At 39.2% G+C, this 13,723-nt stretch overlaps 1 protein-coding gene across 3 annotated transcripts in view; it reads right to left on the bottom strand.

Annotated features, from left to right (window-relative positions):
- Positions 1 to 1,241: 1,241 nt before the first annotated feature.
- Positions 1,242 to 13,723, bottom strand: part of parp14rs1 (poly(ADP-ribose) polymerase family member 14-related sequence 1) — a 13,401-nt gene continuing 919 nt past the window's right edge. Inside the window, exons 3-18 of one of the 3 annotated variants that reach the window (XM_061723931.1) lie at positions 12,899 to 12,926; positions 10,895 to 11,179; positions 9,097 to 9,321; positions 8,857 to 8,966; positions 6,733 to 8,460; positions 6,302 to 6,532; positions 5,968 to 6,189; positions 5,326 to 5,404; positions 5,048 to 5,197; positions 4,598 to 4,660; positions 4,329 to 4,505; positions 3,787 to 4,005; positions 3,074 to 3,685; positions 2,785 to 2,921; positions 2,472 to 2,646; positions 1,242 to 1,730 (exon numbers count right to left, since the gene is read on the bottom strand). In XM_061723931.1, the coding sequence (XP_061579915.1) occupies positions 1,447 to 1,730; positions 2,472 to 2,646; positions 2,785 to 2,921; positions 3,074 to 3,685; positions 3,787 to 4,005; positions 4,329 to 4,505; positions 4,598 to 4,660; positions 5,048 to 5,197; positions 5,326 to 5,404; positions 5,968 to 6,189; positions 6,302 to 6,532; positions 6,733 to 8,460; positions 8,857 to 8,966; positions 9,097 to 9,321; positions 10,895 to 11,179; positions 12,899 to 12,926 (4,725 nt within the window). In that variant the 3' untranslated portion in view covers positions 1,242 to 1,446. Of the gene's footprint in view, positions 1,731 to 2,471; positions 2,647 to 2,784; positions 2,922 to 3,073; positions 3,686 to 3,786; positions 4,006 to 4,328; positions 4,506 to 4,597; positions 4,661 to 5,047; positions 5,198 to 5,325; positions 5,405 to 5,967; positions 6,190 to 6,301; positions 6,533 to 6,732; positions 8,967 to 9,096; positions 9,322 to 10,894; positions 11,180 to 12,898; positions 12,927 to 13,723 lie in introns of all 3 variants that reach the window. The other 2 variants (XM_061723930.1, XM_061723929.1) reach the window with 2 other exon arrangements.

Genomic DNA, 13,723 nt, shown 5'->3' on the forward strand with positions numbered 1-13,723 from the left:
AATCAACTTAAAAATCCTTTTACACTTGAACCCCCTCCCACAGACCACCATTTGTCTAATCTAATCTCTGTATTTAACCTCCCACCCCCACCCAATGCCAATTTCACTGAACTTGTTCAGCAACAATAAAGATATCTACTGTATATATCTATTTATCTCGCTCTCTCAGGTCCTGCTCCTCCCTCCACTCAAGCCACATCTGTTTCAAGCTGCAACTTATCTTTTCTCTATTTTATTGTTATATTGTCCTTAGTCTGTTTTTATGGCATGTTCTCATTGAGCTGTAAAGTGTCCTTGAGTGGCTTGTAAGGTGCTGTTAAATAAAATGTATTATTATTATTATTAAAAAAAATGCCAAGCGTATGACATCATACATTAGTACATAAGGAAACTCTTTAAATGTTATTAGCTCTGAACATAATAAATCCTGGTCGGTTCTGTCACTTTCACAAGCAAATCACTGTGATAGATGTATTTAATCATAATATAATAACTAGTTTAGAAGATAGACCTAAATAAAAAAAAAAAACAAAAAAAAAACATGGCTACCCAGTGGAGACACAAAAATTAACATGGGTATCAGAGTTAATATTCACGTTTTTATTGGATAAGTTCAGAGTAAACATCAAGAATCACAGATTGAGTTTTTATGAGATCTTTTGGATATTGGTTACCAGTTTATTGATTCTAGTGTTTGTCAGGGAATCTTCTCATAACTCAAAACTGAGCACTGCTTGAAGCCAAATGTACTGACAGTAATAAGCTTTTCAATCTTTGGCTGCTGTTTCTTTACATTTATATATGATATACATGTTATGTTAATTAGTTTATTATATAAACTTTTTCGGTGCTCAAAGACCCTCAAGAGGGTTAGGGTTTGGGTTTAGGGTTTGGGTTTAGGGTTTGGGTTAGGGTTAGGTGCTCACACAAAGACATCAATTATAAGAAATAAGATAAAACAGATAAAAACATTCTTGAAAGAATTGTAAAACAATGCTGCACTTGCACAAATTTCTATAAGCAAAAAAGAAAACTAGCACTTGTGGTGGTTTTTCTTACTGAAGCAAGTTTGCTTTCTCATTTCACTTTCAAATCGAGATATGATTATTGATAATGCAAAGATAAACCTCTGTTACATGATTTCTTGGTACTGAACTACTTATCACTGGTGTCCCTACAGCCATAAAAGCTAATGTTTGACACAAATACACAGTGCATGATCAAAAATATGTTAGTTTAAAAAACAAACAAACAAAAGAAAACATTGATTACTACTTGGATCAAATGGCAATGTGTTCATTGTAACCTTTTAAGGCACTACATGAGTCAGACTACTAATACTTTTCCAAAGTGAAAGTTGAAACAAAGACTCAAATTTGATATATTACCCATATTATCTCATGGTTATCTCAAGTAACTTCATGAGACATTGTCAAATAGGGCGTGTCACTGGAATGTAATCATATATTCAGGATACGCCTGGTTGTCATGGAAGATCACGAAGATGATAGGGTTAGCCTCATTGTCCACAACACTGTTGTATGTTTCAACAGAGGAGGTCCCCTTGGTCGGTGCATCGATCATGCCTGACTTTCCTTTGCAGAAATCTCCTGTCAACACCCGGCAGAGGTACATGATCTTTTCCCCATTGCTATTGGGTTTGGAGTAGGTGTCACTGGCAGAGTAGCTGGCATTGACGGCGAAGTATGTGCCATTGCCATATGCCGCAGCTGAAAAAGGAACAACACAGAAAGTTGCTGAGTAGATCTGCAATATAGTTGCAAATATTTTCATGATTTTTTTTATTCTTCAGATACCTCAAGTAAGCACACAAACAACAAATAGTCAGATACGATCATACAAGAACCTGAAGACTCAACATGATGCTTAAGCACATTTGTGATCATGTGAGCCTCTTGCAGCTTTCATAAGTGCTTCATAAGTGCAAGAATATTTGGTCCTTTTGGGGTCTCAAGTAATCTATAACTACCTACAACCAATTACTGTGGGAGACACTGTCTATAAACTCATTACACACAGCATACTCACCACTTTATTAGGTATACCAGGCATACCTACTAAAGTGGCGGGTGAGTGTAAGCAGCTGTGCTGTGACTAAACTGTTTTAAAAACAGATATAATAGTGATTCCACAACCTAAAATTCTAATCAAAAGGGTGAGAGGTTTTCAGTAAACAATGATAAAGTGAGAAATCAGTTAAAGCTATAAGGTAAAATTTCTTAGCATTCTGGGGATACCTGATGGCTCTACATGCTGATCCCCATTACTACTGTATGTCCTTGAGTTTTCAGTTTTTCTTCTTAGGATTTCCTTCCATCTATTTCCTTTAAACTCTGTTTTAATCCTTCATATGGTAATCATTTTAAATATTGTAATTTACTGTAATCAATCCTGGTTCCTTTTCCAATAACGAGATCAAGACAAAACAAGCCCCAACCCTAAAATCTTACCATTCATTCCTGCATAACTCCTGTTGAAGCCAAGTTCATTGACTTTGCTAGCCGTGCTTTCACAGGTTCCATGGAAAAGGCGTTTCTCGTTGTTCTGATGCTTATTTCTTAGCTCCAGGTCCTGCTTCTTGGCCTGATAAGCCTTCCACAATGTAGGGTTCTGGATCCTCTCAATCTAAGGTCAAATGCATTTTTGCATATTTTGTTTTGGTCATTCATTTAACACATTTGTTTCTGTAAAAATGCATTTAATGCCTCAAATAGCATCTGTCAACATAAATGACGGCTTAAACATTAGAAGGGAGCAAGCTACCTTGGTAATTGGTCGCTTGCATGAAACCTGGAAAAGATTGAGGACATCAGTGTGCTCTGGTGTCCCAGGCTGGATTAGAAAAGGTAGGCAGGTGGTACCAGTTGGCATGGGGTCCCAAGAAACAGGAACTTCTTGACCTAGTTATAAGACATGCAGATTTTATCATTTGATTGTTTGCATCAAAAATTTAGGCAACACTTTTGGGCTCATGAATTGGCACGAAGAGAAATAATGACTACAAACATTTTAGACTAATGTGAAAACAACTCTCCTTGTATATGTGAAATACCTTTTAGTTTGTCGTTTCGCCTTATCTTCAGAACGTTTCCCTGGCTGTCAGTGGCCGGTCCATTTGGCAGGACCACAGTGTAGACTTGTCCCTGGACTTTAATTGTTATACGTGGTTTTGACTCTTCGCATGCTTGCTCAAGTTGGAAGTTGGCCATTGCATCAAAACTTATGAACTGTCCACTCTGCTCATACTGCCAGTCTGCCACTCTGCCTGCAAGCGCCATGTTCCTCTTCATTTCCTCCACCTCTCTCACCTTCTTCAACATATCATAGACCGCACACTTTACTTCAAACACGTCCTTTTGGAGTCCTTCAATGATGAGTGAGTGTTGGCCGTTCATGATCTCAGATCTAATGACAACCCCTAATTTCTTCTGGATGTCAATGAGTTGCTGGATGTCTGCCTGACCCATGTTAGAGATGCTGCTGTCTGTGACGAGGACACTGGTTTGCCCCATGGATATCAGGTCAGTTATCCGTTTCTTGGCAGAGTCTACTTCAGCCTGTCTGCCACCGCAGATGTGGAAACATGTAGGGTCCCCTTGGACGGTCACAATGACAAAATCCTCCTTTTTATCTGGACTTTCAGTAGTTTTACCCACTAATATTGCTGGCAAAACAAATTTCAAGAATCCCATTAGAATTTGACATTTAAAATTGGCAAGAACTAATACATTGTAAAGATTACGTTATTTTCTTCTCTATATTTACTTTTCAATTTGCCCCAAAATTGCATGAAGGCTCCTCCTTTATCCTTTGCGTCGATATGTCCCCTTTGGTGCATACTGTCAGAAAAGTCTTTGAGCATGTGTGGCTGGAACACCACTATCCGGACTGTTGTCAGGGTACTGGAAGTGTTTTGGCTTAACACCTCAATCACTGCATCCAACATGGAATCCGCCACCTGTCTTGCTTGTACATTGCCTTGACCTCAAAATGTAAACCAAAAATGAAAGACAGTTGAAATAAGCAAAGCATGTAACAGGGCAAAAAACTAACAGAACCGCACAAGAAGTTATACGGAAACTCATAAAACTGATTCATGAGAGACACATTTTAATCCGTCAAAAGATGACATTTCTTTGCATACATTTCAACTCGTATCCAAATTTACAGCAGTTTGAACTCTAACACTGCAACAAGATGAAATTCAGATTTATTTTTCATATTACACTAGCCTCATATGAGCAAAGATGAGCATATATGTCAAAACTCGAAATTTGAAAATCATGACATCTGCAAATGACTCTCACCTGTGCCAATGGCAGGAAATGAAACCGAAGTGTGGGATGTTTTCAGACACATTTCCAGGGCTTCTTTCACACTTTTATTGATTTTTATTGTGTCTGTTGTTCCGATTAGGTGGAGGATCTTCTTACACTTTAGGTTACCCGGCTGGGTCATTATCATGCCGGGGTTGGGCTGGGCAGCTGAAGGAGTGGACATTGAGTCTGAATGCTTTTGAACTATGACACTGTTCCTATCATACTCTATGGACGATCTTGTGCCAGTGTATTCTTACCAAGGTTTCGGCACTCCTGTTCAACAGCCTGACCAGCTGCTTCCAGAATAGCCTTAGATACTCCTGATGAAAGAGACATAAAATAACCCACAATTTAGACAGAAACTTGAAGTCTCATAAACGTGAAGGAATTTTTCCTCAGTTCACAGGCGTTCTGTATATAACTGTTGTTAATAGCAGATCCTACACACTGGTAAACACATAACATCGACTGTTTTGAGACATGTTCTTGCTCATTAAAAATGAGCTGATTTTAAAGATGAAACAGTTAAACTGCTGACTTTTAACATTAGATATCTTTTTTCTATCTTCTATTCTAAATACTGTGTGGGAGGTTTTTGGGACTTTTTTGGGACTTTTTTCAAGGTTGTAATTGAGGAGCTAAAAGGTTTGTAATTTTATGAATCTTGACTATATTTTTTTTTACCCAACGGTTTTGCGGTCATTTACCTGACTTGAGAGAAAAGTCTGCATTGGAAGAGTTGACAATGACGTCTGTGGTCTCCTGGGTTATGTCTGCTGTTACTGCCTGAATGGTCACATTTCCCAGTTTAGTCTCATGCATTCCTGAACTGGAGGCAACATTGGAAAAGGGGCCAGCTGGCAAAAGACACCAAGTATTAACAGAATATTGTAAGATACAATGAAAATACATTTTCTGTTAAAACCTGAACTTATGAAATCCTGTGACTGCTCAAAAGATGTGGACATTTTAAACTGTTGCTAACCTGGACTTTGTACTTTGTTAGGGGCCAATGAGCCATGTGCAGCACTGGGAAACTTCTTCATAAATTCATCACTGAATTCCTGGGGAAGGAATGTATTGTTATAGTGTTGTCAGTAGGAGACAGATGCATAACATTAAAAGGTTTTATGGCCAAAACTGAGTAAAGGCATAGAGGATAACATATTCATACACATTATTTTAACCATTGTTATACAACTGTGTGCACATATAGTTCTGTTTCATGATTTTTAATCATCATGGAGTTGTATAAACATCCACATGCACAAGCCTGCTTTGAAATTCATCTTGAGCCTTGAATGACAGACAGCCCGCTTCTTAGTCATTTGATCATAAAAACCTTGATTGTGTTGCAACTAAACAAGGATGACAATTACAAAGTTAAATAAGAATAAAACAGAGCTGATGGGATGGTGGAATCGTAAGCAAGAGGAGAGTAGCACTGTGAACTCCAGAAACTAGAGTGTAAAAACAGCAAGTCACACTTGACACTGCGTCTTTGTCAATTACACTTTTATGGTGAGCGTAGCTTATTATCCAGGTTTGGCACTACATTACAGTAATTTCCCTGTAGAATTGCTGCTACGAGTATAAAAATTCTCTAAAGCTTGTTAACCTTTGTTACCTTGATGGTCTCAGCATCCGTAGGATAAAGGACAATCACAACCTTTTTCAGGTTCTTGGGGTGGTTCTGGCTGCTAAACGCTAATATTTTTTCCAGCATCAAAGAAGCTACAAGGTCTTTCGGGAAACCCAGGTTTCCAGTGCCAATGGCTGGGAAGGATATGGAACTCATATGGTTACTCTCTGCCAAGTCCAGGCAGCGATTTAAGATGTCGCATAAGGTCTGGAAGACAAAGCAGAAATAAAATTATATCTTTTGATGATAAAAAAACTACTACTCATGGAATTGATTTTTTTAACACATACTATGCATACTGAAGTATTAAACACTTCACCTTCTTAGCTGTACTTTTGCCTTTGTCCCACCTAGGGGCAACTGTGTGATACACATTTTGGCTCTTGAGATTGCAGCCGTCAGTAACAACGACCTCCCCGACTGCTCCTCGAGGATCTTGGGCTGCTACCATTTGCTGAAGTCTGGGTCCAGCCGCAGCCAGGATGACCCTTGAAACTGCCCCTTTAGTCAGGTCAAAATCTTCAGACACTGTGTTCACTATCACCTCCATCTGAGGACATGGTAACAGACTCTGATCAGATCAGATATTTCACAAACATATTTTCTGGTCATGTGTCCTTTAGGGAAAACAAACATTCCTTCACTTTTTGAGAAATGTTGGTTGAGTTAATAATAGAGGACTTAAGTAGTCTGCATTTAATCTATGGAGGTATTTTTAACAGGTATATAATAAATAAATCAATAATTTACCGTTGAAGCCTCTATGTTTCCTTTTGTAAGAATGATGTCCAAGCCTTCTTTAGTCTGCACACGACACAAGCAGGAATCGTCCACAGCACGTTTCACTGGTGGAGACTTGGACACTTTTGTGGTCAGAGGTTGTGGAGAATTAACAACGCTGTGACTTCCAAACTCCTGCTTGACAGCACCTTCCATAGCCTGAACTACACTGTCATCGTTGTCCACCAAATGAATCATCTTCAAGATAGTGTCATATTTCTCAAGATAGTAATCCTTCACTGCTTTGACGACGGTAGCTACACAGAGATCGAGAGGAAAACCCTGGCCTCTGCCAACGGCAGGAAGAGCCACAGAAGTGCAACCATGTGTTTCAGCAAGTTCTAAGCTGTTTTTAATAGTTCTTCTCAGCTGAGCTTCAGCCTTATGTGAAGGCGTTTTTATGTACTTCGGCCCTACTGCATGGATGATTTTTTGGCAACAAAGCTGCCCCCCGGCACCAGTTATGACACAGTCTCCGGGCTTGAGTTGTCCCTTCGAAACAATTCTGTCACATTCAGCCTGCAACTGAGGGCCAGCAGCTTTCACAAGTGCTGCTGCAAGACCTGCACTGTGTTTCAAGGCTGGAGTAGAAGCATTGACAACTGCATCAACAGGGTAACTGCACATGTCAGCCTTGCAAACAGCTATTTCCACCCCATCTTGTGTTTTAATTTGGTAGACAGGTTTCTGTACTTGTACAGAAGCCCAATCATCTCCTTTATCACCATCTTCATCAACCAGTTGGACCAGACAACCAGTGTCCCTCCTGATTGTGGATAATAACATGCTATCCTTGTCCTTGAAGAGCTTCTTCACTCCAGGCTTGGACAGTCTTAAAATGTCAAAGGACACAGAAGCGACTACATCTTCAAGCAAAATCTTTATTTGCTCCACAGAAGCTCTGGAACCACTTAAGAAGATGGCTTCTTTTCTGAAAGACACAGCTACCTTGTCTTCCCAGTCCTTCAGCCAGGACATGTCCAGACTTTTAATATAGTCAATGATGACATTTGCTTTAACATCAACAGTTGTTTCAACATGAGCATTCTGTGTTAAGAAGCTACTGAGTTCACTGCTAACTTGCTCGACACTATCTTTATGACCGGACACCACGACTTTCTGAGGAGATTGAGTTATCCTGCATTTCTTATTGTTATCATTCTCCAACTGACCAACCAACACCTGCCACTCTGGCTTCTTCAGGACATCAACGTCTTCAACATCGATGTACTGGGATATTAAAAACCTTCTCAAGTGGTCTTGACCATGAAGTAGATCTTTGTCTGAGAGAGCCACCAGCTGTACCCTCTGTGCACTGATTTCTAATGCTGCATTTATGCCAACAGATGTAAGGAGAGCACTTGTAAGCTCCTCTTGTTGTTCATCCTTCATCATGTCAAACACATAAGTATCTACCTCTAAATTTCCCCGTTTAAATCCAAGGATTCCATCATTTATAATTTTGCTCACTTCAAAAATCTCATTGAAAAGGCCAGTTACTTTTAAAACTGCAGCCTCTTTGTCGTAGTGTGTTTTGAGCTCTGGGGACACTCGGAGAAGCTTATCCTGAAGACCATCTTGAGACAAGATGTGGAAAATTGATGGTGGCACTTTGATCTCTTGGGTTTTGACTGTTTTCTCCCTCTGCACTGTTTGATTAATCTTGTTTAGGGCTTCAGACACCGTTTTCTCTTGTCTGTTGACATCATTCACAAGGCCAACCACAGATAGGACACCACTGGATTTTTCAGACACTACCAGCACATCTTCATTCAGCAGTGACTGTCTGATCTTCTCCTCTGACTTTTCCCACACCTCTGACTCTACTGGGAACTTCAGAGATTTGAATTTTGACATAGCTTGTGCAAAGGCTGACTTCACAGTAGTCGTCCAGTCTTTCATTGTGGCTTTAGCGTCTTTCTGTTTCAGTAATAATGACAAGGGGCTCAACCGTACAGTAGACTGGTCAAGATTCACATCACAAAAATGTTTTGCCATGTCACTACGAACGCTCTGGGCCGCTGCTTGATTGTTAGTGAGGTATCTCCAGATATCACTGTCTATGGGCTCAGAGGTGGCAGCAGGAAGTTTAAGGGAAGGTTGATCCTTGCCATACAGGGCTACTCCCAAAGATTTGTAAAATGGATAGACTTTGATATCTTCATTTTTGATGTGATGTTTCTTCTTCAAGACTTTTTGAACAGCTATGGAAAAAAATATATAAGCTGTCACAACATATACAATTGTATGATGAAAGTATTCACTTATATAAATGCATATTATTGGAATAAATATTGAAAGTTTACACAATTAAATCTGGTGTGAATAAAGTACCTTGACAGTCTTCAAATGTAATGACAGCAGACTGTTCCGCTTCATTAAGGTTTAGATCATCCACATCCCCACCTTCACTTTCAAAGTATAGTTGGAGCATGTCGACGTTAGTATTTTGAATGTTCTCCACTACTACTTGCTTTGTGACTTCAAGTGGTCGGACTGAAAAATTCAGCTTTGTGAACATCTTGTTTTGAGGGCATTGTGCAATAAAGTCAGCATTCACTGTGAAAGAGCAAATAGAAGAAGTATTTTAGTGAAAACTCCACTCTGAGTGTTTTGAAAGGCAAACCTCAGTTTAAGTTAGAGATGCACCTGTTGAAAAACTGGTGACTCGAATGGACCGCTTTTTTAATTTGACTAGTTTTGGCTGATGGCTGGACAATCAGATACAGACTTCCTCATCTCGTTATCAATAAATCCCTCCCAGGTCCTGCCGTCCCGTGTCATTCTGTTTATAACATACCTGGGCTATGATTAAGTCGACACCTGACCCATGCTAAATATGGGTAATAAACACAGGGCATCCGGCAATATAAAAAGGGTAGAGTTGTCCCTGCTTATTCACAAGAGGCTACATCAAATCAGCTAGTCTGACCTAATCCAGGCAATACACAAAATCAGCATTTCCTCAAATAACCATTAAAAAAGGGAGTCAAACACCAATGCCCCATATAAAAATGTAAAAGCAGAAAGAATCTTACTTACAGCTTATACAAAAAAATTCACATGTATGACAACTATGGGGGGTGTTTTTTTTTCTTAATGTACCTCATTATATAAAATTATACGAAATTATAGACACATTTCTGCATAATTAGGAGAATGGGTGTTTGAATGACAGTCTAGGCTGTAAGCGGCTTGATGTCATCACCTTAGCTACTTAGTTGTTAGGTTTTTCGGTGAAATGGACATCAGTGCTGTAAATTAAAAGCCACGAAAACATAATTCTTTTTTTAAATAAATGGCTTGTTGTGCTGTCAAAAGACCGCTGCAACTGACTTTGAGTTGGCATTGAAGGGTCTGGAAAGAAAGGCCACTTAATGACTCGCAGCCTTTTGGTGGAGGCAAAGTTTAATTCACCAGGCTGGTTTACAGCTGCAACCTCTTACAGCAGCCAAAGCAGCAGGGCCCAACTGGGCCCAACCTTCCCCTCAGACCATTTCTGAACATCTTCAGGTTGACTAAGCAGACTACCAACCCATGGGTAGGTGATTGTGCTGTTCCACAATCAGCTGCCTCCTGCTCGATTTGAGCAATCTGCTACCCATTGCTCAATTGCCTATAGCCCCCTGGGCTTGGTTGACCTGCAAGTCTAGGCTGCTGGGCCACTGAGCAACCGTGAGTTTCAACGGAGCTCCACTATTCCATGAGTCAGGCCCAGCAGTGCATGTTTCGTTTGCTGTTTCGGTAGCAACATCGGAAATCGGGGTGAATGGACAGATTTGATATGTAATAAATATAAGGTAATATTAGTTAGCATCATAGGTTAGCTAAGCCATGCTAAAATAGCCAATTTCCTATTTTATCAGGATTGAAGCAGGTATAAAATGGGTGTTAAAACGTGTTGAAATTAAAAACATTAACTGTGAAACATTTTTGGAGAAGGTTGGTTATACTGTAGTACTTTGAAAGTAAAGCAGGTCAGAACTTCTAAAGATTTGGAAATCGTAATCAGCCAAGGAACTCGCAACCAGTGCATCTCTAGTTTAAGCTGAGGTTTTTGGAACTTTTTTTAAACTCACACACATACATCCCAGCTCGCACATGCACACACATACAGACACAAACTGGGTACCTTTTCCACTCTGGAAAGTCACAACAGCAGATGAGATCTCAGGAATGATTTCCAAATTGAAGCCTTGAGAGGCAGAAGAATGAGCATGGGCTTTTAAAATGTTCTCCACCAGCATCTGCAAAAACTCCTCGCTTCCCCTTTCTGAAAGATTCTCTAGAACAGCCGAGGTGGAGCACAGCTCTTCATCTGCTGCATCAGCTTCTTTGCCCTTTTCCTCTGTCTGAACTGGATCTGCAGGGTTGGGTTCATCAGCCTTACTCTCTTTGATCGTCACTGCAACGTCTGCTGTTAATGAGATGCAAATGTGAAATGAGTGAATGTGCAGTTCCAGATGAAAAACAATATGGTTTTAGATGAAAAACAATATGGTTGGTTGGTTATGGCAAAATTATTGATGCTACATTACATTAATCCATTTTTTGTCTCCATCAGTTTTAAACAGATGTGTGGCATGCCCAAAAAGTTATTACAATTTATTGTACGTTGTGTCCATTTTTTTAAAGTTGATAAAAGTTTTCACATATCTAAATAAAATGTCTGTAAAATGTCTGTAACACATAATTTGTTTAAAATACCACAGAGATATGGTACAAAAGCTCAATTTACGACAGGTCTCTACAGCTCTGGTCATAGATGCCAGTTGTAGGGGGTGGAGTCAGACACAAGGCTTGACTCCACCGCTCGTCTCTGCTAGGTGTGCATCTTTGAAATTGGTGTTTGCTGCAGAACACAGAATGAGAATGGATTGAATGTGGGCGAGGTCAAACATCTAGCCCCACCCACTTGTGGTTTCATTAAATTGTCTTCATCCTTCCCTTCAGGTTTGTCCCTCATAAGAAACCCCCACGGCAGACACCGTACGACTTGGATCTGCTTAATCTTGGATAAGACGTCAAGAACAGTGTGCACAGTTCTATGATACTCTCACTAAAACGCTTTTAGATCTCACAGATTACTCTCTTATAATAGGAACAGATTTTAATGCTGTTTGGAATCATGAAAAAGATAGGACTGGCATATAGGAAAATAGTGAGCAAGTGTTCTATTATCTTTGTATTATCTTTTTTTCTGTTTTTCTTTATTATCAATTGTTTTCATCGAATGCTTAGGTCCAAGGGGTGGGTTTTGAAGGGGGTGAGAATATGTGTTAATGTTTGTTTAACATCATTGTGGATGCCACAGTTGATAATAAGAAAATTATTATTTAAGATAAATAAAAACATTTGATCACAAAAAAAGAACAGTGTTCACAGACAGTATGATAATGTTTTAGACTATGATGACTGTATGATGTGGCAGGATGTAGGTTCTGTCATTAGCATGCGGAGCAATAAATAAAAAGTGAAAATGAACCACTCGGCGGTAGCTTTTATGTGTGCTGAAAATGCTTAAAAAAAAAAAACAATTGCCAAGGAAAATGTGTTCCTGGTCATGACTCAGAGAGGAGAGCAACTTTGGATGTCTACTTTTCAAAAACACCACGTGGTATACCATAATGTGACCCAGGCTGCAGATACAAGCATAAGGTGTGTTTTAATTGGTGGGGTAAATCTTTACAAGACACTGTAGAGGCCCCAAGTAAAAACGTCTATCAGAAAGTCAAGTTCTCTTTTTCAAAAACAACATGAATAGAAAACTTTTCTTTTTCTGTTGGATGCAGTGCTTAACAGCAAAGAGCTGAACAGTCACTGAAACTTTAAAGATCAAATTTGAAATCTGTTATTTCATGGTCAATCAAAGTGATTATTTGACCTGTTCTTGCCAATATCTGCCACCAAAAACACACATGCATCACTTTTTTACATGCACAATGCCTTTTTTATGGGGTAATAATCATGTGTTGATTTTTTTATGTACTGGAACATAACTCTAGACATCAAAAATACTTTAAGATACATATTTTTTTATAATTTAAACCTTGATGTTTTGCTTGTCAAAAAAAGAAAAAGAAAAGAAAGAATTTCACATACAAAAATACATGGATTTCTTTCACTCCATACTTACACTTGTTGCCTTTCTCAGATGGGGTTTCCTGAATAAAAGAAATAAATAGACTTTAGACATCTTTGGATGAAACTGACAGTTTCTGTTTCCAATGCCCTGAATCTCAGCTGGTCTAAAAATCAATCAAGTCATACAAATGATAAAATTGCCTTGAGAAAATACAAAGCATTAAAGGTATTCAGGTGTTTTTAACGTGGTTTACAGTTTATACCTCTGTAATTGTCAATCAGAGGCAAATAAAAGAAGAGTTGAAAATCTGGTAAACAGCACCACCCTGTGCAGCCACACACACTTGTGGATGTATGATAAGTCACGTGACTTCCAGGAAGACTGAGCATTGCAGGGCCGGCAGTTTCTTAAGAGAAATAAGTTTGAACAGAGCGGTTCATACTTTCAAAACTAACAACAAAGTGAGACAAGGTTTATGGCAAACTAATTTACTATTGCAATATCATGTGATAGAAAGGATAGAAAGGTTTGTTGTTTTTAAAGCACTGATATCTTTGCAGTGATTCCTCTTTTTATGAGGTTTCACTAATACAAAATCCTTCTTATATTTATTCAATAACTCGTTTATGATCAAGAGTTACTCCAATTAAATCATAAATGTAGCCTGATAACTACATTATCGCAACAGACTGGCTTAAGGCTGATTTATGGTTCCGCGTTACACCAACGCAGAGCCTATGGCGTACCCTACGCCGTAGGTTCTGCCACGATTTAACGCGGACCTTATGCTGCGTCCCATTTACCTCGGAAGTCGGAACTCGGAACTGGGAATGACGTCACAGCCGAGTTATCAGCGTTCCAGTTACAAAGTAGGTA

This window comes from Cololabis saira, chromosome 6 (assembly GCF_033807715.1).
Source record: "Cololabis saira isolate AMF1-May2022 chromosome 6, fColSai1.1, whole genome shotgun sequence".
Taxonomy (NCBI): domain Eukaryota; kingdom Metazoa; phylum Chordata; class Actinopteri; order Beloniformes; family Belonidae; genus Cololabis; species Cololabis saira.